A 25,146-nucleotide genomic window follows, 5' to 3' on the forward strand; every position below is an offset into this window, starting at 1 on the left:
AGTGCAGCGTTGCGGGGCACGCTCGCATGTACGCTCACGGGCACGCTCACATGCACTAACGTGCAATCAAAGCATGTTCGGCCAGCCGGGCGATGTCAACGAATCAAGGAGAAGCTTGGATAGCAACACACACAGAGGGAGATCCCTCCATCTTTACATCGATTATAGTAGTTTGCTGCTATATTAATGCTCCGAACTGTTGTTATTGGATAATTCTTTTTATGTGAATTATTTCATTGTCAGCCCAGTGCTGTTTTCAGATAAGTTTGTTAGTAACATTCTGGTGCAGCAGAGATAGTGGAGCGAGGTCAAGTTGAACACCAGAAGAAAACTGGAGGAAAAGAACTGACCGTTGCACAAAATGCTTCTTTGTGTGGATCTCACTGGTTTTTATTATTAAAAGAAACAATCCGAGTAAAGCATCTTTTTTTTTGGTCTTATTCCCACACGTCCTCCAACAAACACACTGAACACATCCAGACACATCACTGCAGCAGTCTTCCTGTTATTGTTGTCCAGATACAATCACGTCACGGTTCAACTGCGGAGAAATGTCCGTTTGGCCAGAAATCTGAAAAAGCTCCGATAGGACCATCAAGGACGGAGGCCTCTGACTCGAGAAGCTGACCTGCAGCCAACGACACCGCCACTATGAGGTAGAACACAGACAGCCTCTGGAGGCCATTTACTCTCCCCCTCTCCACGCCTGAGGTTATTACAGGCCAGGAGAGGACGAGCAGGAGCACGGATTTCGGCTTTGCTGAAAAGGTTAGGCGAGATAAGAAGTCAGTTGGGACGGCCGTGCTCGAACAAGAATTTGTGCTTTGATTTAAAAAAAAAACTCCATGTTGAACAAAACGTGCATTTCCATTCGGAATCTGTTCCAGCCGAGATAACTCTTCCCTCAAGGCTTCCACTGCGCGTTCACCCAGCTGAGGGTGTAAGCGCTGCTGGCGTTCAGGACGTTCTTATGCAGAAAGATGTGAGGTTTGGCGGGGTCGCTGTTGACGTGGAAGAGGCGGAAGTTTGCGTGCTCGAGTTCCTTGAGCAGGCTGAACCAGTACCGCACCACGGATGGGTCATCGCCACCCACCTCAAAGCCCGCCCAGTGAAGGTGAAGCTCCAACAGCAGCTGACCCACGGACTCCAGAACTCCTTCCAGGACCAAGTTCTCCAAAATCTTCCATTCTGCGCTCTCCATATCTGCCTTTAGCACATCCACCTAAAACAGGAGGGAAAATACACACGTTATGTTTTTTCTTTTTCAGGTAATAAATGAGTTATTTTATAACACTGGAATGACGCTAATCTGTGTGGAATTATAGAACGCAAAAGCTACTAAAGGATGAAAAGGGGTAAGCGAAGCTTGTCCTTTGTTCTTGCTTGAGCGTTGATGATGGATTGAGTGAGAGAGCAGCCTGACAAGGCTTGCTGTGTCGGAGCATAGAGAGGAAATGCTTCATAAAATTAATGTTAATGGCACCCTTAGGTCATATTCACGTGAGAAGACTTGTGCATGCCCAAAGTGTGATGCACATCCTTGGGATTCCTCTAAATCTTCTGGATTACTAAAGATGTCCATTGTCTGACCTTTATGTCTTTAAAAGTCTGGAGCCCAATGTCTCAGTCATCACGTTCTCAGCTAGTACATCATGTAGTCACTAATTTAGTAGCGATAAGACCTGAGGAGAGATTTAGATTACAAGACCTATCAGAAAGAGGCCCGGGGTAATGTGGTGCCAAGGATTATTACATTAAAGATAATATGAGATAGTAGCTAAAGGAAATTCATAGTGCTCCGTCTTCTTTTTATCATGGGAAACGCTCACATATCTGCAACTAAACTGAGAACATCGTCTGTCTCCATCTGACAGCACCAGTATTAAAGTGACTATGAAAGTCCTTTACAAGCGATGCCTTTGGTGACGCTACAGAATTCCCATTCTCATTAGTGAACAAGTCTCTGAAATTTTCAAAAAGCAGCTATCTGTGGAGAACGACTCCAAATGTTGTCCTCGCTGTGGGCCTCAAAGCTCCCCGAGCAGAGATATGTTGCTTAATTGGACAGAAAAAAGGAAAATGATATGGCATCATCAAGAGGTGATGTATTAACTTTGTCTCCGAGGAGAGTGGGTTTTATTATGTGTCATGCCGTTCGTGTGCATTTGTCATTATTGGATGTTATTTAGAGCATGCGGCTACTTTTTCTTCTTTTTTTTCCACATAAATTGCCTGTCTGCCTCAACGCTCCCCAATCCGATGCTTCCAATATTAAGGCTCCTGGCCGCTGTGAGTAAACTGCATGAGGCGCTGGAGCTGTGCAGCATGAGCCACGCTAAGTGGTCCTTGGAGAGCAAAGTCAGATGTTTCATGTCAAAACCTAAAAGACTTTTTGGCTGATGGTCACCTCCAGTTTTAAAGTCAACAGCTAGCTTTGTCCAAAGCTAACTAAAAAAAACCTTCTAGCATCTCTGAAGGTCATTCGAAAACATAACTTGTTTATTTTATTCCTACAAAAAAACAAGTGTACCAATAGCAAATGGTTTTATGAAGTGTTATATGCTAAAGTGATGATGTATTTTCTTGAGGGCAAGCTGAAAGTTAACATCACACTGATTCCCTTGACAAAAAAAGCCAATTGGATTTTTCCATTGCAGTTTGGATTATTGTAGACATTAGGCAGATATTTAATTATGGAGAAAGGATTTATGATTCTTGCATGTTTTGTTCAGCAGGATAATCTTCACAAATTAACTTTTTTATGATTTTTTTTAAACGTGACTGCAATCGCCAGACGTAAAAAGCTACATCAGGCTGTAGATGGTCTGCTGCCACATGAGTGTGAGTATACACAACTAGGCGCTAAAGCCAGATTAGTCGGCATTATGATGTTATGTAATCTCATTTAGGCTCTCGTTAGCGGCCGCCTTTTTTAAGACCTGTAAAAGTTGGAACATTCCCAAGAGGGATATTTTACTGTCGTATTTTATAGCGTAGAACAAAACAATAAAATCTCTGAGGCCTGCGTTAACTACAGACCTTATTTCAGGCGTCTCACCAATGGCCCATTCAAAACCTCCTTGAGAGGGTTTTTATTTCGATGAAGGCACAGATGACACACTGTACACACAAGTGTCTCGAACAACAGGCTCCCACAGACATCAAGCTCATTTTGAACTGCAAAAAGATGCTATAATTGTGTTGTGAAAATTCTGTAGGAACTTCTGATGAATTCAAAGACAACCACTAACCGAATTGCACTCTCTACAGTAATACACCCAATACAGCTGATCAGCCCCACTGTATATCCTGTGTAGAATATTTCAATGCACAGTGTCTCTGCACTCCAGTGCTGAGGTATTAATGTCAGAGTGTCTTTTTACCCGATAGGCAAATATTTCCTCTCTAAGTGCCGCACAGCATGTGCTCAAAATACACTCAGTAATTATTTCCGTAAAGCACCCTCAAGATTAGACAGCATTTTGGGACACATTTTAATTTAGAGACTCTTTTGATAAAAAAAAAAGTCTGAGTCTTTGTAAACAAACAAGTTTTCTGATGGAAAAAAAAAAGACTTTAAATGGAAATTTACATTTTGGCCGGAAATGTGTTCATTTCATGGTGAGCAGATTAACAATACTCTTATTTAATGGCTCTTTTTGTTCCACATGATTGGTCTTGTTACAATAATGTCACTGTTCTCACTTGTAAATAATAATAATAATAATGTACACATTTATTAATCCCACAGTGGGGAAATTCTTCTCTGCATTTGACCCATCCTTAGTTATTAAGGAGCAGTGAAGCAACTGGGAGTTCAGTGTCAAACAGAGACACACATTACAGCGTATGTGACCATTATTATTATATGTTTTGTATGCTTCCATTAGTGAGCCTGCCACAAGAGAGCAGATCACAAAAGAAGATATTTAATTACACATCCGAGAGGTTTGCTGATTCTGTGCTTTTGGAAGCACCATAACAGCAACTTTGACATCAAGGCCTCCGAAGCATCCGGACAGACAGTAAACAGTAGAAACTGTCCACTCACACTCACCTGTGTATTCAGTTTGTGCTTTTATTTTGTGCTTACTTCCTGTGCAGCTCAGCTAAAGCCTTAGATAAAGATGTTTTCACCAATTTAACTACCGAAAATTGTAAGACCAAAAAAATGGAGTATCATCAGTTCATTCAAGGTTCCCAGATGATGTTTCCCACTGAGAGAAACTTCCCTTTCCTCCAGCGCCACCAGCAGATTGACATTTGTGGTTTTGAGTAACAGCTATTACATTTATTGCCATGACATTTTTAGCTGACATTCCTTTGGGAGGAATAACAATAATTTTGGTGATCCACAAACTTTTATTTAGCACTATCACCGGTGCATCTAATTCATCCAATACTTTGGTTTATGACCAGATAGTGCCAATCCGCATATCTTAGCATTGAATTACAAGATTGTGAACATGGTGAACTTCATAACTGCAAAACATTATTGTTAGTACGGTCATTGTGAGCATGTTAGCATGCTGATGTTAGTACTAAATCCAAAGCACTACTGGGCTTAAGTGTTTACTATAAAACACATTTATCCATAAGTGTTAAGTGATTTGCAACATTAAATTATTACCTTGACTGATTGAACCCTTTCAGAAAACAAAGAGGTTATAAAGATGGAAGTATGTTGTGCTTGTTTTCTACCTCTTGTGATGTGGCAGTACCTCATTTAATTAAGTAGTACCGCTGCCAGTGCTGATACCGTTGTATTTTCCTCCTACCAACAGGGGCCCGATATGCATATATTTTCCATAAATGAGATGTGAATTCCTGCACCTGAAATGTGTTCTTGTTTAGTCAGTTGTTCACCAGAGCTCAGTGAATGAGTCATCTGTGTCGTTTTTTTTTAACGAACGCAAATGAGAAATTCTGCAGAAATGCATATTTCGACCTTTCCAAGTGACTCTATAAGAAAGGGTTCTGCTGCTGCTTGATTTGCATTTAAAATAGGTGTATACTTTCATCTAGGAAACAGGATGGCGTGCAAACCATAAACATAAACACATACATAAACAGTTATTTCTTCATATCTTGTCACACAATCAGAACATCTTAATATCTTTACGAGCCCCTTGAATGAGACATTATGCTTTTGGCTCTCGAAAAAGAATTCTTCAACTCAAGTTTCAAACTCGTGGAGGAAACACACTATTGAGAAGCATGTTTGCACCAGTAGCTGATTTAGATTTGTTTGATTTAACTGTTCATATATGGACAGGTCAACAACAACAAAAAGATTGCTTCATTAGGTTTTAGCACCTTTTTCTGGAGCAAATCATTACAAAAAGTTAAAAGCCTTCCTCGCAGCATTTTAGTAGCTAACTGAACTAAATCATGACAACTTTTTTATTGCTAGCTGCATAAAAGTAGTGCAGCTGAAAGTCTCACAAGCGGCAATTTCATGACATGAATTTCCATTAGACGGACATTCTTGTACAAGTAAAGGTTTTAACCTTATATTAGTGGTGGAGCGCGACAAAAGGTCACTGGTCAGCAAAAACACTCTGATCCAACCTCTGGGGACAATACATATAAAGGAATTTAAAGCCCTAGGATTTCAACATTTCTGACTTTGGCAACTCCAAGTGGGAATATTAAGCAAGAAGACATCTGGGCACAAACAACAGCACACATATGTCCTCTATTTTCTTATGCTATGAGAATATTTTGCAAGCTCTTATAATCACACAAAAAGGGCTTTAATGAAATCCAGACATGAAATTACTTTTAACATTTGTTTTTTAATCTGCTCTGACTGTAATCTTGATGTTTGTGCTCCCTTGAAAGGGAGGTTTATATAGTCTCTCAATGGGACCTATCCTGGTTAGATAAAGGGTAAAAACAAATATTTTCCTTTAAAGAAGGGAACAACAGCCTGATGGACATTCAGCTGTGTCTTCATTACCTCTGGAAGAGAAGCTTGACCTCTTTGACCTTGAATAACCACTCAGCCTTTTTGTAAACCGGCATGTCCGTTTGATCTAAAACTGTGTTTATTAGTATGCATGCTATCAGTGGGTTTGCTGTGTGTGTGTGTGTGTATGATTGATCTTGTATGCAGATCCCATATCTGATGAGCTGGAACACAATCCTCGGGGGCTCCGAAGACGCAGCATTCAGTATGATAATATTTAGAAGAGGAAAACCCAATTATATATGTGTGTTTATCCAACTGGAGCCTGACGCAGAACAGAAGAATGAATCACGATGGGCTGCATTATGTTGCGGGGTGCGCTGACATGGGCTGGTGTCTGCATGCTTCTAAGTGGAAACCTCTCACTGACACAGGAAGAAGAATCACTTTCATATGCTTCCAGGTGATGTTATAATGGCAGAATATTTCACACATGTATAGCCAGAGACTTTGTTCTGACTGCCTCTTACCTGTCTGTGTCCAAAGTCATTGAGGATGGTGGCCAGTTTCTTGGTGTTGGCGTACTGACGCTTGGCAACAATGGCCGGGTTCGGATCCCTCCAGTCTACAGAGAGCCGGTGAAACCACATTTCCTCCTGCTGCAGGTGAGGCTGCTTCAGGCTGGGATCAAAGCAGTGCACCTCACATCCGGCCCGTGCGAGAGATCGCTCCAGGGACCGATCATCCGCGCCCAACCTGCAGCCCACACAGCACAAGACAATCGGATGTAATACTTCAAACACTTTCATGGTACAAGCCAACATATGTATAGAGTGATGATCAAATAGGTGCTGATTTTAATCAAAAATCTTCCCTACTTTAGATTCTAGTTTCAAGTACATCTGCTTGTCTTGACACAACGTTTACTATTTGAGAGCTTGTTTATTTTTTCAAATAAACAAGACTATGTGTCTGCTGCCATGCAAGTGACTCCACAATGCTTCACCTGCAGAGCACTACAATGAGCCAACACGAGTATGTTACAAAGGAGATCTGTTGCATTTCAGTGTTTGGGAGTGTGTACGATTTAATGGAACATCTACTGAATGGTAGACTGACAATGTAGCCATCCACTTTTCCGTCATGCCATCACTTGATGGCACCAAGACCAAGCACTAAACAGTAAGAGGGCGTCCTCTTATATTTCAATGCAAACTGAGCTCAAACTGTAAATGTATTGTAATACAAACAAGATCTTCTTTGTGACATAAAGAAACCGGGTTTATGACACAAAGTGGTCTTAATATTGAGAAACCTCAGCACAATGTCAAATACAATGGATACTGAAATACTGAGTTCTCATAATAACATTTTACTCAGAGACAGAAATACAGAGAAGCTGCATATCAAACGCCACTGTGGCCCTGACTCCACCTTAAAACCAAGAAATAAAGAACCAAGAGGAGACTTGCTTCCTCATTTTGAAATATGATGTGTAAATTCAAGTAGACAGACACATTCCCCTGTATTTCTCTCTTTTTATGTGTCTCCCTCACTTTCCCACTCCCTCTTTCACTGCTTTTCTCTCTTTATCTCACCCCTCCCTCCTTTAATTCTGCAATTTTTTTCTTTTCTTCCTTGCTCAGTCGCTGGCTCCGCATTCCCTCGTGTCTATTTGGTGCTGCGTCTGTATTCTGTAATCGCATCAGAGGGAGTACATTTCACAGTACATGTCTTTTACAGATGACTCCCCGTGTATCCCACTCGCAGGGAGATAAGAGATGCGTATGAGATCGAAATGCAATTAGACATCTCTTTTTACCGCACTAAATATTTCATATACTTCCCTGAGAGTTCCCCCATTCTCTGTGGTGGGGTATTTTAGCTAGGAATCACTGCAGTGACACTTCAGACTACTGTCAGGGGGGTTACGCATGGAGTAGTGTGGGGTGTCATGTGCATCAGAAGCTATTATGGGGGACAGTGCTGAGAAAGAAGGCTCTCCACTAGCTGTAATATCCTCTCTCGTGAGACGACAGAGTTCTAGAGCGGTGACTAGAACGTCATGGCAACCAGATGTGAAGTGCGTGTGAGATGGGTGACAAACACCCAAAGGATTGTAAATCTCATCAACAGAGCCCGTAGTCCGCCTTTCCTCCTACTGAACTATCGTGTCAACAGTCTCCGGATGTGTTGAATCTCAGAGGCGCGACTGGTTAACACTGGGTGGTCTGGGAAAAATATCTGCTGTCTGGTCTCGTTCTCTTTCAAATTCTCCTTGTACCTTCACAGCTGGATTCTTCTCTAATGTATGTTCCCTTTGTGTCAAATACCATGGTGCTCTCAAGATATTCTCCATGCCGGTGTGGCTCTCTCTTTCTCCGCCATGCTCCTACTCCCCCTTCCTTCATCACACGTTGCGTCTCAGTAACATGTGCGTGATTAATGACTGATGTGCTTGCCTTTATAAGAGCTCCTAATTGGATACATTTTAGTTTTGCTCTCTGGCCGACAGACTGCAGGCAAAGTTCTCACGAGTGGACCTTTTTCAAATTATATTTGAGGATTTCTGCATTTCGAGGGCCTTCGAACTGTCTCACCCAAATGGTATACAGTTCTAATTGATATTAATAATCACACTTTATTTCTCCTGTCAGAAGATCTATTTTGTTACCACAAAGTCATCCTAAAACAAAAAATAACTTTTAGATTTTAGCGCAGTGTAAAATATGCTCCACTTTTCCAGACATTTTGACATCTATCTCAAACTGTTTTTGTAAAAGCCAGAGCCACTATTATAGTGTGTATAGCTATACTGTGATGGGTTAAAGTGCAGCAGACTGAATGCACAAGTTTCAATGCCGGCTTTGATTGGCCAGAATCTGGGTGCTTTCTTTTTATGACAATGGATGATTCATCCTCTCAGCCTTTCTTCTATGCCAGTGAGCATCTGCTCAGTTACTTCATTAGGAGAACAAAATAAAGTATGATCAAAAAAGATTGAAACTGATATAGGAGGCGGAAGAAGGAGGATGAGAGAGGTAGGATAGAGTACGAGAGGTGAAAGGTGGATAGCTGGTCTTTCATGTGGAAAAACATCCTGCAGCCCCCCCCCCCCCCCCCCCCCCATCCACCACCACGTGACACACCAACCAGAGAACAGCTGCCCATCCTGCCCATGCACAGCCGTCCACGGCTCGTTAAGCTGCATGCAAATGAGACATATCAACCGCACACACACTCACCAAAATATGTGTAGTATGCACGCAAGAGTATACACACAGTGTACAAACTCAGTCCTCCTGACGCGCTGAGTTTACCAGTAAACACACACACTTAATAGTATTTGACATTTCTATTAGAGACAGTGTGATGTGCAGCAGTGGACTTTAGGAGGGAATTGTAAGTCTCCTGTACAGCAGAGCAGAGGTCTCCTGAGAAGAGGATACTCAGCATAGCTGGCAAAGATTCATGAGTATGAACATGAAGTGTGTGTGTGTGTGTGTGTGCGTCCGTGCGTGCGTGCGTGCGTGTGTGTGTGTGTGTGTGTGTGTGTGTACCATGAATCTAGGTCAGAAAAGGGACATGGGAAGGAGAAGATCACTTGACGTATCCAGAAAAGTGGAACTTCAGAGAGCGCTTTGCATTGTTAAACTGCGATACTAACTGGGCTTTTAGGACATTTCTTTTGTCACATCTGAAGTTTCTATTTTTCATAGAATTACATTTTTTAGGTTGAATCACTGTTGTATTGTATGAGACGGAGTTGAGTGTCAACTAAGTGTGAATTGAATTCCTTCCGGAGGTCTTAAGGGATCAGTTAGACAGAAGGGGAAATGGTAATGTGGCGTTTGCTGACGTGAAAATTAAAGCTGTGAGTCACAACTTCCCAAACTGATATTCGGGTAAAATGTTAAAATATTTGCATGCGTATTACTCTTTTTACTTTTGGTTAATGTCCTAGCTTGCCTGCATGACTGACTTCCCATCAGTCAGCCAGAGGATATCCGATATGTTTTCCTCCAATGCCTCCCTTTGACCCCTAACCCCCACCATAGAGAGGCAGGAAGTCATAAACAGCAGCAGCAGCCCCCATCTCCATTCCTCCCGCATCAGTGTCTGTACCCTGTCTGCCTCGATGCCAACACACCTGTGCTGTCTCTCAACAGACAAATGAATGAACTCCCTCTCTCCTGCAGAAAAACCCTGCAGCACCTCAGCCCAGTGGGGCAGAAACTGGGCTGAGCTGATCCAGCACGCAAAGCCAACTGGGAGTGATTGACTCCAATCTTAAGAAGGTCAAATACCTTGGTGGCCTGGCTGACTCCATTCAAGATTACTTGCCACTCAAGAAGATGAAGCAGAGGTGGAGTGCATGTGGAGGTACAGTTAAAGAGATATAGAGGATTACCTTTACTCTTATTACAGTGTTTTTTCAACAAATCAAATTGCCCAGAATACACAAAGAAATAGAAACCTAAGTGATACGCACAAAGAAGTGAATATTTCTTCTTTGTCAGAAAAACAACACAGATCCTGAATAAATATAGGCTGAGTGACCAATTAGTCATTGAAATTGGAAGACATAAAAAGAAAAAGGCCAACAGGGTACGTGGAGACAGAGATACTCCTCTTCTATTGTGTGTAAAATAACCTTCATCCTTTGAAGAAATAGTGAAAGAAAACCCCAGAGCTTCTTCTCTCGGAAGAAAATTGTCATGAGTGAAATGAAAACAGTGGCAATTGTGACAAGATATATCACAACCTGTCACAGAACCAGAAGCTCTGCAGATAACTCGCTGACTGTCTGAGAAAATGAATGATGGGAACAATCCCGTTGCTCGACAGATGCATTACATGACAGCTCGTCTCAAAGCTAATGCACAGAACGTACCTTTGTTGTCTAAGTGATTACAGTTAGGTGTTAGAACAATGGTTGAAATGTGACATGTGGAGTTAGTGAATTAATGTATGTTAGTGTTTGTCTGTACGCACCCAAAAGAGTACACCCTGCAGTGTTTGCCTTGTATTCTGTGGGTCAGGCTGTATTTGGGGTCCATACATGCAGCCCAGGCACCTGGGGTCCCCTCCAACGATGCACACGACACCTAAACACATAAAAACACATTATAAAGTATTCCGATATTGAGCACGACAGTTTCTCGTCAAGCTTATGTTGTTATGTTGTTATGTTGTTCCCTGCCTAAAACCCTGTATTGTAAAAGCAGTGAATGGAGACAATCCCATTCAAAAGCCACGAGTGGCAGCTTTGCGGACACTCTCTGAATAGTCCGAATGTGATGGAGATCTTTTCCTCAAAATATCTTCACACAGATGCTATAAATCCCTGGAGACTGCTACTGAATTTGACCCTGGGCTTGTGTGTGTTTGGGTCTCAGTGTTGAACAACGTTCTCCATACTATTCATCATGATGTGCAGCTGGGGCAGATGCCTCAGCAGCACTGCCAAGTTTCTCAGGAGGAGAGTGAGAAAATGAAAGAATGATGACAAACATGGAGTATATTATTTTCGTATATACTTTATATGCCAACAATTTCAAACAGTGAGTGCAGAATGGCAGTTTTTTTATAAATTCAGAGTGTAAAATATGCACTTGCATAAACTGTCTACATAGAGGACACATGTGCATAGAGCGTGTTGCTTGTGTGCATATCAAACACAGAGTTTGCTCAGGTTAGGCAATAAAGCAAGAAGTAATAACAATAAAGTATTCTGTTTTCAGGGAACAAATAGCACTGCATGCCAGCCTCTTATAAAGACATCTACTGTTAACATAAAAATGACATTTGAAACTTATATTTGTGCATGTTTGATTTCCTTGTGCAGTGAGTTAGATTGTAGGCATTGTTTCCTTGCTCTGGATCTCTCCAGCGTGTTATAAGGTCATCCCCGGGGTCTTCTGTTATTTGGAAGAGCCCGGAAAACCTGCAAAGGGAGGTGCCCACGAGCCACCTGGATCAGATGGCTCCTTTCAATTCGATGGAGCGGCGACTCTACTCCAATTTCCCTCGAGATGTCTGAGCTCCTTAACCTCTGAGGTTGAGCCCAGCCAACCTATAGATGACACTAATTGTTGTTCTTTGTATCCGCAATCTCATTCTTTGGTCACTACCCAAAGTTCATGACCAGAGGTGAGGGTTGGACTGAAGATCGGCAGCTAAATCAAAAGCTTTGCCTTCAGGCTCAGCTCAGTCTGGTGCAACACCTGCATTACCGCTGATGCTGCACCAATCTGCCTATTTGCCCCGTATTTGTGCACAAGACTCAAGGATACTTTAACTTCTCGGGTTGGCAACTCACTCCCAGCCCCGAGGGAGCAATCCGTCTGGGTTACTGTCACTGTGTAATGAAGCCAACAGAACCCATCATCTGTAAAGACGAGAGAAGCAATTTTGAGGTCTCTAAACAGAACACGGTCCTCTCTCGGCTGCGCCTCAAGATTATATCCATGAGAACAGCTAGAACTGGTGGTAAGGGACAATCCTGGTGGTGCCCAACACCCACTGAAAATATGTTTGACTTATGGAGAATACAGAAGCTCCTGGTATATAAGGAATGGTTGGCTCATAGCAACATGCTCAGTACCCATGTCCTCAAAACACATGTGGACTGGATACGCAAACTCGCTTTGCAAGGGTAAAGAGCTGGTGCACTGTTCCACCACCAGGTCCGAATCCCCATTGCTCCTCCTGGACCTCAGACAATCGAAGCCTCCTCTCTGGCATAAGCGCTCCCAGGAAGGCTTAGCAGGGTGATTATGCAAGCACTGTGTGCAACGTCCACAGAATGTGCTGGTCGTGTTCAGGAGCTCCTCACGGTGCTCTTTCAAAGTGCATGACAACATCCCCGGTCAGCAGTCCTCCTGAGACGAACCCTGCTTTCCTGAGTCGTCTGACGGTTTGCCAGACGTTCTCCATAGCCTTCTTGAACTTCTTCCACGTCTAGGTTTTTGCCTCAGCTACCACCAAAGCCATAGCACCTCTGGCATCATGGTACTTGTCTGGAGACCCTTGGGCCAACCAAGCCCAAAAGGCCTCATTCTTCTGATTCTTCTGCTGGTCCCAGGCATCGATGACTTTCTGACCACAACTCAGACCAGCGTGAGAACCTTTTCCTGAGGTGGGAGTTAAAGATCTTTTAGATTGGGGTCACTGCGAGACATTCCCAGTTCCCCCTCACTACATATGGATCTATCAGCTCTCTCTGGCCACCGCCATCTGATCCCAACTCACCACCAGGTGCTGGTGCACGAGACTCCAATGCTTATCCCAGTGGACCCACAGTCTCCTTGTAGGTCTTTCACAGTTCTGGACCAGGTCCCCTCTCAACAGTGTTGAGTGACAGGCCAGAATGAGACCAGTTGAGTTAAGTGCATTGTCACCTGATGTGTATTTGTTACAAAGGTCCCAATAATTGTATTGTACATGTGGGTGGCACAGTCATATATTTAAATCAATTTGGAACGCGTTTCATTATGGTCGTCATTGTTAATGTGTTCGAGATGAAAGCTTTCATCAGCACACAATGCCCATTGTGCAATGAAATGCAAATTCACTTTTGATTATTTTGCCACTTCACATGTGCGGGCTATGCATTGAACTGAATTCACTGGATACCACTTAGCTGTACAAATGTACGTTTGAGCACACATGATAATACATTAACAGTAACAACTTTTTGTTCTCAAGCTAATAAGAAAAATAATGCCCCAAAATGTTATGTTGTTAAAAACTACTTTTAGAGAAACACTTCCTCTTATCTGTGTGTGCGTGTGTGTGCTGGTTTATGCATGTATGCAAGATACACTGACTCCTATTGATCGGGCAGTTGTGTCGCAGGACATCTCTCTGAGTAACATCTCCACCAGGCACTCTGTCAGTCAGCATTACAGCTCAGGATGCTGCTCTGCGCCCTCCAACTCCCTCCACCCTTTCCTGTCAGTGTGTTTGATTGACAGTTCCCTTCAACAGCTTCCCACAAACACACACTTACACACCAATACTCAGACAATCCCTTTCGCCCTGTTCTTGTCCTTGTCTTTCCCTCTCAAACACACAAATACAGTGGCTGCACACATGTACACGCACACACACACACACACACACACACACACACGCACACACACACACACACACACACACACACACACACGCACGCACACACACACACACACACACGCACACACGCACACACACACACACCCCAAGGTTAATTCATTATGAGCTGAATTTATGCTGTGGAAGATATAGAGTGGGGTACTGTTTGAGAGGAAAAAGATAAATTGCTGATTCATCCCCAAACCAATGTAGCACATGAAAATTCCCAAAATGCCCCGCTATGTTTTGGACGGTGATAATTAAATGTCCTTTGCATTACCTTCACAATGGGGACAAGTACACCAAATTACAGGCTTTCTCAATCCCTCAATATTTCTCAAATTATGATACTGAACATCTTAATCGATTTGTAGTAATTTAATACTGACATAAACCGACAGACACACCACAACATCTCATTGATTAAGTATGAATAGAGGGGCTCTGAGTTTCATCTGTATGGTAATCAATAGAGTTATGAATTATGTGTGTGCTGTCGAGCAAGACGACTGAGCTGAATGTGAAAGAGGTGCCAGTGTTGCTCGGTCATTGGCTGATAGATACAGGCTCGCTCTGATATACATAACAAAGACCTGTCAAAAACAATGCACTACCTGGCCTTCAATAGCAACAACTACTCTGATTATGTGTCTTCAAATGATAGCATTGATGCTACATTAATGCCTCTGGTTACAATGTTTAGTTCACCTTCAGCTAAAGCAGCAACAGTTCAAGATGTTGTTTTTTGATGGAAAATAGCTTGTAGCAAAGCATCAAGTACAGCCAATATCACAAATAAATACAGACAAACAAACAAGACTCCGCATCAACAGTGGCTCAAGGTAAAAACTGAGCAACCAAGAAGGCCAAGAATTGAGCAGTTATGTCAAATACCAAATGGTGTGTTAACTGTTAACAGTGCCAAGAAACCAACAATCGTGTTTTCTCTTTCATAATACTGTTGCTCTGCAAATCTTCCATATCAGATTGTAATGTTCCTATTTGTTGTCCTTTATTTGGGCACTCAGCAGTGGCAGGCAATGCACTTAAGGCAGCTATGTTCCATCACTGCAAGCGACAACATTTATTTGTTATATTATACATGGTCCCTGACAAATAGATGAAATAAATTAAGTAGTTATATACAACTGTAGCTTTAAACAGTAAGAATCCAAACAACCATGACTCACTTGGGGTGTTGTGATGTAGTTGAGGAACCTTTTAGCTTCTTCCTCCAGAGAATGACTCTCACCGGCCCAGGGCTTCAAGTCTATATGCCACCGAGGAGTCTGTAGTGGAGCGCACACACACACACACACACACACACACACACACACACACACACACACACACACACACACATGCGTGATTATTAACAAACGGAAAGAGCATGACAATTGATAATTAATTAATGTCAAAGTAGGCCAATCAAAGGAATCCAGTGCAAGGACAACAACAAAGGGAGCTTTATTCTTCCAGGTATTGTAACCCACTTGTGTATATTGATGGAACTAGGTCACAATGTGCTCAGTGGAGGATTGTTTTCCCCCACCTCTGTGTTAGTGACAAATAAGCTGCTTTAGTTCATTTCCATCGTTATTTTAGTAAAAATGCGGCTGCTATTTATTCTCATTGAGATCGGCTCTGCAAGGTATTATAAGATTCGTGTTCAAAGCTCCGGGTCCCGTGGCCGCAGGAAATTCAGGATTCAATGAGTTAAAGTTTAACAATATTTAATGGCAAAGACTCATGTAGCGTTCACGATCGTGGGGCCAGAAAGGAGGATCTCTCCACAGACGGACTGCAGCTCCCAAGGAGCCACAGACCGGGGCTGTCTCGAGTCTCCAGACCAGTAGAACCATGTCTCCCCAGAACAAATGCTCGGTCGTTAGTCTGGTCATGCAAATGAATTCACACCTAAGGGTTAGTTCTATTGGTCAGTTCAAAGGATGCCGCCGTTCTGTTCGCTAAGCCAATTGATAAATTAGCGGGGTCAAAGCTCACTCTTCCGGTCAAGGACAGGAAGTTCCCCTTCACAATAAAACCCTATTATCCTGCCTTCAGAATAAAAGCAACACATTAGGTTTCAATCGGCATCCATTTTAACTATTGTCTAAACAATAAAACATTCATTCATTCTCATGCATCATACAGTTAATCATTACATTTGTCATTAAAACAGAATAATAAAACAGTGATCCTCTCTTATGTTTCATAATACATTCCTCCAGAATATTCCTCATAATATCCCAAATTAATTATCATATCTTTCTTTATGTATTAATTTAAAACATAAACTTCTCTTATCTACATGTGCAAATATATATAAAATCCACTACAACCTAACAGTATACATGTGAAAAAAAAATCTAATGTAAAAAGTCTGGCTGTGTTTAACTTCACCATCAGTGTGTGATCACATTCCTGAAACCTGGCAGCGCTCTCTGCCTTACAGCCTGCTTCATTTCTACAGGAATGTGTCTGTTAATGATTAGAGATGGAGGGAGAAGAAAAAGAGGATCCGAGAAACATCTTGCCTACTTCATGTGCTTATGCATCTCCCCTTACTGGGGTGACGCATAATGATGCATTTCCTCGTTGCACAATAAGTCCTTGGGTCAAACACATGGCCAAATGTCACAAGCAGCCTGGTAAAAATGATCCAGGGGGATTTCACGATAGAGTGCGGCCCTTCTTTGGACGCTCCTGCCTTCATCGGTCTGTCATGGGCACTGCGGTTTCAGATTTTCCGTGGTATCAAGCGAGACAGATCATGTTTGGGTTTGTTCGATGCTGTGGGCACATCTGGTGAGCAATCTGTATTTATGGGACAGCATGTCTGTTTTGGAAAATAACCTTCACACCCATGTTTCCATGTCTCTCTCTCTCTCTCTCATTTATGTGCAACTGATCTGAAACCATGCAATGAGTATTTACTAACATTTTCTACAAGAGGGCTCTCTTTTCGTCCTCAATGAACATGTACAACTTGTGCACTCCTAAAAACTAATGCATATCCACTTACTGTATATGGACACACACATACACTATACTAATACATTATCTTTGGCAGCACCATGTGGATCATTTTCACTTTCGGTGTTACTGATCCTGGATCTGCCGACACAGAGAATCAGCTGTCCCTTTAACGGCTGCAGTGTTGGATCCTTGCAAGACTATTAACTGTTTGGCATTCAGCCTTTAATCGATTTAAAACATCTGAATGCTTGCCGAGCTTTACTTCTTCCCCTCCTCTCTCCATCATGTCATCCCTCTATTTCCTTTTCTGTCTTTCCTCCTCTGGCTCCGACACTCTACCTCTCCTTTCTCTCTTGTCATTGTTTCTCTCTCTCTCTCTCTCTCTCTTTCTAAAATAATTGCATCGAGGTAATGATCAACATAATCACCCTGCAGGAAAAACAATTTGATGGCTGTGCAGTTTGATTTTCCATTTTGAGCGTTGCATAAATAGGCAGACCTACTTATCTTACCACTTACTTTGCACAAAACAGCACAACTTAATGCTGTTGTGGACCCTCACTACACAACAGTAAATATAACAGTAATATATATATATATATATATATATATATATATATATATATATCACTTCCTCCATACAATTTAGATTCAGATCTCATAGCAGCAAAAACTCAAAGGCCACACTGGTCCAAAAATGCAGCGGTGAGGCCAGGAGAGTTTTACAGGGATGGAAAGATTGCATGTTGGTCTGTTATTTAAACTTAAACAAATAACATCTACCTTTCGGCATCTACCTGTCTACTAACTTCTCTTTTCAAGCTGTCCTTACTGCACAGATCAGCTATCAGGCCTCATCAGCCACAAGCTGGGACAGGACTGCTGATCAGGGGGCAGATATCTGGGACAACGGACTCTCAGGGAGTTTGCAGTGTATAAGGTGGGATTTGATAGGGACAACAAGTGGAGAGGCAAAGGACATAGTGCGGGTCAAATGCACACACATTCTCACTATAATTCATGGCACAGAAGGAATGGAAATATTGACATATTTTGAGAATCCAAGGTTTCTAGTGACTTAACTTAACTAGTAAGCAGCAGTTGTCAGACTCGTACAACTCAACCTTTTCAATCCATGTCTCTTCATATGAGGTTATTTGGTGAAAGATAAATCCAACCTTTATCTAACGACACATTTATTTTGCTGCATGTGCTAAAAGTGAGATCCAATATAGATATTTAGTTGGTGTCTATGCCTGCATTAAACTATACATGTCTATGAGCTCCTACACACTGCTGAATCCTCAGTTAGCGGTGATTAGTGTTAAGCCCCATGTTCAGTCAAGCAACAACAAGTCATCAGCGCCTCGGAGACGGCAGAGGTAAGAAGTGTTAATAACAAACACACAGAACATCACTCATCAACTGTCGAGCCTCAGCTGTTTAGCCCCTAATCACTGTGACATTAGATATAACAACCGCCTCAGCATAAGCTTTTCAGGTCGTTCTTTCAGGTATGAATGGATTAATGGACAGTGGAAATGACTGATTAATGGAAATGAATGGAAATCGCCTTTTTTAATGTCATACCAATGTATGACATTAAAAAAGGCGACATCTTCTGAAGGAAATGTGGGTGCGCTTGCTCCTGCAAAATGAAAGTTAAACATTTGAAAGAGTATGAATACTGAAAGAGGTTGAAATAGCAGTTAAAAATTGAAGTGCTGAAGATTGAAGATCCAGTTAAACTTCAAACAATAAGGCCAAAAAAAGTGTTTGTGTGCTTGCAGCTGACAATTTACAAAGCTCAGTTGAGTTGAAATGTCAGTTTAAGAGCCAGTGATGCATTTGATTTGAAGGATCAGTTGAGGTGGAGGTCCTGAAAGAATTTGTTATCAGTTCAAGTGTACAAACTGAAATCTGTTGGTGTCATAACATTGGGAATGTCAGTTGTCATTTGAGGTGTTGGAAGCAGTTGGAGTAAAATATGTATGAACTTTAGAAGTTGTGTTAGTTTTTTTTTTTTCTTTGTTCAAAGTTAACAATCTGAGACCTGAACGGGTTTGACATGTCATTTGAACTGTAAGCATCGACATGAGTTGAAGTGTCACTTGAAGTGTGATCACTGACAGCAGATGAACTCTCGGCTGAATATGGAGATTATTCATTGAATTCAACTGCAGACAACGTCAGGGGTAAAAATGTAACTGAATTGTCTTCTGTCAGTCTTTCATCCTGATGCACTTTCCTTTCCTTTCCATTGGATTTCTTAGGGATTTATAAAGGATGATTCCGTTTTGCCCCCCCTGTTGACTGCTCTGTGATGGGGCCTTTCTGCATGGCCTGCATGTCTTGATGGAGCTGGATGTGTTAGTGCCTCTCAGCCTGGTGTGAAAGAAGGGTGAGCAGCCAGGCCAAGCGTGAATAATAATCCCCCCTGGGGAGAAGAGGATGGATGGGTGGACAAGAGATGACTGGATAAAACAAGAGAGGACGGTCTGCCAGAACAATGAATGAGGATGAGAAGAAGGTAGGTAGAGGGGGAGATGGACTTGTAAACAGAAGAGGAAATGTACCTCATTGTGAAGGAAGAAGAAGAGCATTCTACACATGAATATGGATTTACACCAATCATTTAAAAAGTCAGTACATAACGATCGATGACTGTGTGGTCAGAGCCTCTCAGAGGACACACGCAGTGCTTTTGATGAATCAAATGTCACATAGGAGCCAGCCACAGGTAGGCTGTGTCTGCCCATAAGTCCACAGACGGAGGGAGTGCTGGCAGAGTGCCAGGAGTGTCTGAGTGTCAGACCTGCTGCTTGCTCGTTTTGTTTTTTTGCAATTAGTGCAAACGCTTCCGAGATATCCCATCATGCTCTGCAGTCAAGAGGTCAAAGCTTTCAGTTCAACCGCGTGTGCAATGTTATTTTAACACTATGGAGTGTCTCGAAGATTCAAATGCTCCTTGGCAGGCTCTATTTTCCTGACAGCTGGGGCAAAAACTGAATAGTACATCTGTGCCAGATGAAGGTCAAGTCGTGCAACGGTCAAGTGGGCAGACAGAGAAGTTGAGGTTTAATGAAACAGCAGGTGGCTGATTCACATTAGCCTCCCTCTGATTTATAGGAGTTTTGTTATTTGAACATCTAGAGATGTGTGCTCCATGGGAGCTGTGCTCATGCATTTCAGGGAAACATTACAAAAGATTTTATGTTGTGTTTTTTTTAGGGGACTTTGGTTTAATGTAATATTTATCACAAGGTGAAGAGCTTTATGGCTTTTAAAACAAAACACTATCATATCAAAAAGCAATTTCCCAGTATTCATTTTATTCGGAAATAAAACCTTCTTAGTACATACATAACTGCATTGACAGACAGGTGTCAACTTATTGGATATTCAACCTCATAGTTAGTACTTGATAAAAATTAACATTCTCCATTACATGACAATACTGTCCATACCAATGGGCTAGAAAAAGAAGAGCAAATAGGCAAATGAGGATCTACCACTTTGCTGCTCAATATACTATATGATACTATAAGACATTATTTGCAAAAAGTACATCATCATGTTATTTTTTTGGACTATGTGTGTAGTTATATTGACATGATAATGGATGGTAAATAGTATGACCGGACATGGAGCTGAGATCACACACATTGCATCAGCCAGAAATCAATCATCCTGCTTTCATTTGTCATTGGACACATTTATTAGGTTCTACATATGGCAATCTTGTGATTATCGTTGTTATTGGTAGTCAATATATACAAAGTTTGCACAGCAAAGGAGTATCCAACAGGTTTGATCTAGTGGTCAGATCAGATCATACACTGGATGTTATGTTATATCAGTTGGTGACAGATCAAACATTGAGAATGATTATATCAAGAGCATAATACAAACTGTATATTGAAAGGATTGATACTGATTGTAAACAGGATAATCACAAAGAATCCGCCATACTGAGCTCTATCGTTCTGTCTAATCTGGTAGATTGGGGAGCCTGGCAGTTGGATCCGACCCATCTGCCTCGGTTTCCTGCAATGTCATCTCTATTCCTCTGGCAGGCCGGGCTCGCTGGCCAATCCCAGCTCACCAGAGTACAGTGAGGGTATAACAGAATTAAAGCGAGGGATTACGCTGATCTTTTTTAATATAGGCAGTAATCTCAGAAGAGTTTAGCCTCAGTCTCAAAGGCATCGGACAAACCCACATTTGGAGAGAGAGAGAGAGAGAGGGAAAGAGAGAGAGAGAGAGAGAGAGAGAGATCATTTCTCACTCAGCACTTTAAGCCATCGCCTACATGGCTCCGTCTTGCCAATGCAGAGCATTTCATTTTTCATTTTTTTTGTTCCAGGTTCCTCTTTACGAACATCCTCAATATACTGTGCTGAACCGAGGGAACCATATCAGTGCCTTGAATTTCATAGGAAGTGCCATGACAGACCACTCAATGTTAGATAAGAGGACACTTTATGAGTTGAATGAAACATAAATCCATCAGATAATGGTTGCACAAAAGGACAGGGTAGGTTTTAAAACAATATCAATCTCCGTCCACAAGTCCGTTTCAGCTCCGTTTTAGAATTTATTCTTGTACTAACACGCCATGAAAAGGATTATTACATGACTATTCCTATCACTGGGCACGTGGGTGTAAACAGGAAGTAGATTGGTTGCTTAGTTACAGAAAATACAGCAGAGTATTATTGTACTGTTTAATAATAGAAGGTTGTGCTGTACCCTTAAGATCTTCCTCTATACTTCTAAAACAGACACTAAGTCAAACTAAGTTACAAGGCTGCAGATCAAATTGACTTTAAAATTCTTTCTTCCAAATCAAAGTTGACTACACGCGCCTCTCACTAATCTCCCCTTCGGTTTCATTGTTGTCTGTTGTCACACTCGTAGCTCCGCTGGGTGACTGGAGGTGCCTGGAGAGCATTTATGCTTTTGTTCATTCATAGTTAGTTTATTTGGTAACTTCACAATAGGTGTGCAAAACAAAACAAGCATTGATAAGAAAAGGAAAGACCTCTCGTTTTGCGTTCATTTCCATCCTGGAGGCTGCAAACCATGATTTCAAACATCCGCTTCGCAGGGCTGAAAAAGCCGCTGGACACGCTGGACACGAGTAGCATTTATATGCAGAATTTCACTGCACAGCAGCTGCTAGTATAGACAGAAAGGTAAGCAACGCCTGTAATTCGTTCTCCATGTTGATAGGCGATCAGTAATCAGGGGAAGGACACGCCGTGACTGGGAAGACCCACTCAAGTAACACATTCATAAATGCATACAGGCATATACAGATGCTCCTATTCATCACAACACAGATTGATGGTTAGGGGATGCAACTCGGACAAAAGGTGATTGGCACAGTTGCTGACGCGAGGCGGTCTAGATTTGCTCATATCGTGATTGAATCGTGGCCCTCTTCACAGACAGATGGGGTCCTATTGTCAGCAGGCTTGTAGTTCAAACCTGCATGCCTGAGTGTATGAGTCAATCTATGCAAGTGTGTGCCTGTCCTCCTGGACCGTATCCCAGATATGAGATCTGTGTTTGGTGTCGAGCTTGTTGAGCACCAGATGACGGAGCAGGAAAAATCCCCATCATTTGACTTTCTTTGCCAATTTGTCAGTTTGTTTCTTCCACATAAATATGACATTGGCAATGCATTGATATGGCAAGGGGGTTGTATATTCACGGCGTGTCAATTTTCCTGTTGGTTTTGTGAGATTATGAATGCTGCGAACATTATTCCTGAGCAGTCGTGTCTCCACAAGCAGCCCACGTTGTGTTTGTGTTTCTAATTTAATCTCCCTTCTCTGTGCCTTCCTCGCCACATGTTTTCCATTCTCATTAACACTCAGTATCAGCTATCAAATAGATTCACTGAGTGAGAGACAGAAAGGCAGACATATTATTTTCAACAACAAGCTCTTCAAACAATTGTCCGTGATGCTCTCTGGCCCTCTCTGTTGTCTTTGTAACCAGACTCATGGTTTACCAGATGCTATTGGTGCATGTCGAATGCCTCTGAAATGGATTTTTTTTGCTACACAACCAAACCGCTGGCTTTTTGGTGGCACAGAAAGTGACATTTGCTCCGAGGTATTCATGGTGCGTGTGTATGTGCATGGATGGGGCAGTGAAATTGAGTGGTAAAGATGGGAGGGAGCTCTTTCAGAGGTCAATGCACTCGTTCATATCAGCCGGGCGGGAGACTGAGAACGTTCTGGAATGTTACAGACAAGGCGTCCATGTCTGAGGGGAGTATTGTGAGATCGAGACTCTGGACGTGACACTTTCTTTTTCCCCCCTTCAGTGGGAGTCTTTGTCCGATTCAAGATGGCGCACACAACGGACCCACTGTTTGTTCAGTCAATAACATTTAGAGCATTAAGTGGCCTCTGCTTCTCCATCTGCAACATATGGTTTTGATCTTCTTGGTCGAGGCAGGGCTTGTATGGATTTAAAAGTAGGGATTGAACGCTTTTAGGTCTCAACTTTGGCCTCTGACCTTTTTCTGAGCCTATAGTTTTACATTTAAATTAAAAACAAACAGGAATTGATTTCAGATCCATAATGTTCCTACTTTTAATACAAGTAGTCATATCTTCTGAGCTCCAGATACACTCTCAGCTGTTTCTCTTGTTTAAAAAGTGTGTAAACCCTCGCTCAAGGCGATTAAATAGTCATATTAATATAACTTTGCCAAGGAGGAGTGATTGATTATCTGAAAGGTCTCTTTGTGCTTCTTCCAGGCCGGCCTGTTTTCCTTCATTGGACTTGGCTACTAATCTAGCATTGAGCGAGCAAAGCTGTGTGCCTGTGTAGAGGGAGGGGGGGAGGGGCTGGTGTGCGCATAAGGGGTGATGCAATGCTATTGCGGTTATATGATCCAGAAATGTTGGAAATCAAAGGGCTTGGATGTCTCATATGTATTTCCCCTGCATGGAGTTATACCACCGGGTACATGTAAGCTGCTTTCAAGGGGCCTGTAAACCTCAAATTATCGCTGGTTAGTTTGCACTTGTGGCTTTCAACACAAAAAGATGCTCTTCGAGTTTTGCATTCTACAGTGCCCCATGTGGACATTTCAAACAACCACAAAGCATTTGTACAATAAGCGTAATTTGCTTTCTTGCTGAGAGTCAGATGAGAAGATCAATACCATACTTACATGTCAGTGGTATCATTCTTTTCATCATAGTCTTTACAAGAAAGACTGTTCCATTTGGACATTGATGGACTAATAAGTAATATATTTACATTTCAGTATATATAGGCTTCTTTATTGTCAGTGACTATAAGTGTGTCAATAACCCAAGTTGGGAAAACAGCGGCACTCAGCGCTGTTTGTAATAGATTACACTTTCAGCCCAAGAACAGAAAGTTGAGTGTGACCCAGGTGACATGTCAGCTTACAAGCCTTTGATTTATTGTGACTCACTGGCTGGCTCCTCAGATCACCCAGCCAGAGGTTAAAGATGCCGGACAACTGACTCGTCACACCTTTGGGATTACAGAAGGCAACCTTCAAATTCTTCTCTCTCTCTCTCTCTCTCTCTTCCTCTTCCTCAGTTGAGCCGAGGTCTTTCAGCTTTACAAGACGTGACCAAGGTCACCGGGTTTCTGCATTAGAAATTCCACCGCGGTCCCAAAGTGGCCTTTTCTGTTCTGGCTTTATCCCAACACTGAACGAATCAACGTTCAGGCACAAAGTATTAATTTGCAATCACACCAATGTTTATTTGAACAAAAGAAAATGAATACTTGCCTTGTGGATAAATTAACTTGTGTCCCATCTAATTAACAGAAATAAATTTGATTTAAAGTCCAGGCTGCTCTGGCTTATTGGTGTTTAAGTATTCTGTTTTATCCAACCAGATAGATGGAGCCACCTCAAAGGCCATAACTGTGTTTATTTAACACCCCTCTGCTGGACTACTCTCATTTAAAAATCTAGATAAAAAATGTGGTATTGCACGGATTATGTTCTCATCACTGGATGATCATTTCAGTGTTTCATGTTCTAGAATCTCCTCAAACTGAGAGGTTTGCCTGAAAGGCTGCATGGTTCCACTTCTCTGTTGTGATCTATGTGCCGCCTGGCCGGCCTT

The 25,146-nt window shown here is 42.1% G+C and overlaps 1 protein-coding gene across 1 annotated transcript in view; it reads right to left on the minus strand.

The window, feature by feature from the left end:
* Positions 1–244: 244 nt before the first annotated feature.
* Positions 245–25,146, minus strand: part of mettl24 (methyltransferase like 24) — a 29,134-nt gene continuing 4,232 nt past the window's right edge. Inside the window, exons 2-5 of the mRNA XM_034527270.1 lie at positions 15,220–15,318; positions 10,907–11,019; positions 6,442–6,667; positions 245–1,222 (exon numbers count right to left, since the gene is read on the minus strand). Coding sequence (XP_034383161.1) covers positions 905–1,222; positions 6,442–6,667; positions 10,907–11,019; positions 15,220–15,318 — 756 coding nt within the window. The 3' untranslated portion in view covers positions 245–904. The remainder of the gene's footprint in view (positions 1,223–6,441; positions 6,668–10,906; positions 11,020–15,219; positions 15,319–25,146) is intronic.

Source organism: Cyclopterus lumpus, chromosome 24, assembly GCF_009769545.1.
Source record: "Cyclopterus lumpus isolate fCycLum1 chromosome 24, fCycLum1.pri, whole genome shotgun sequence".
NCBI lineage: Eukaryota > Metazoa > Chordata > Actinopteri > Perciformes > Cyclopteridae > Cyclopterus > Cyclopterus lumpus.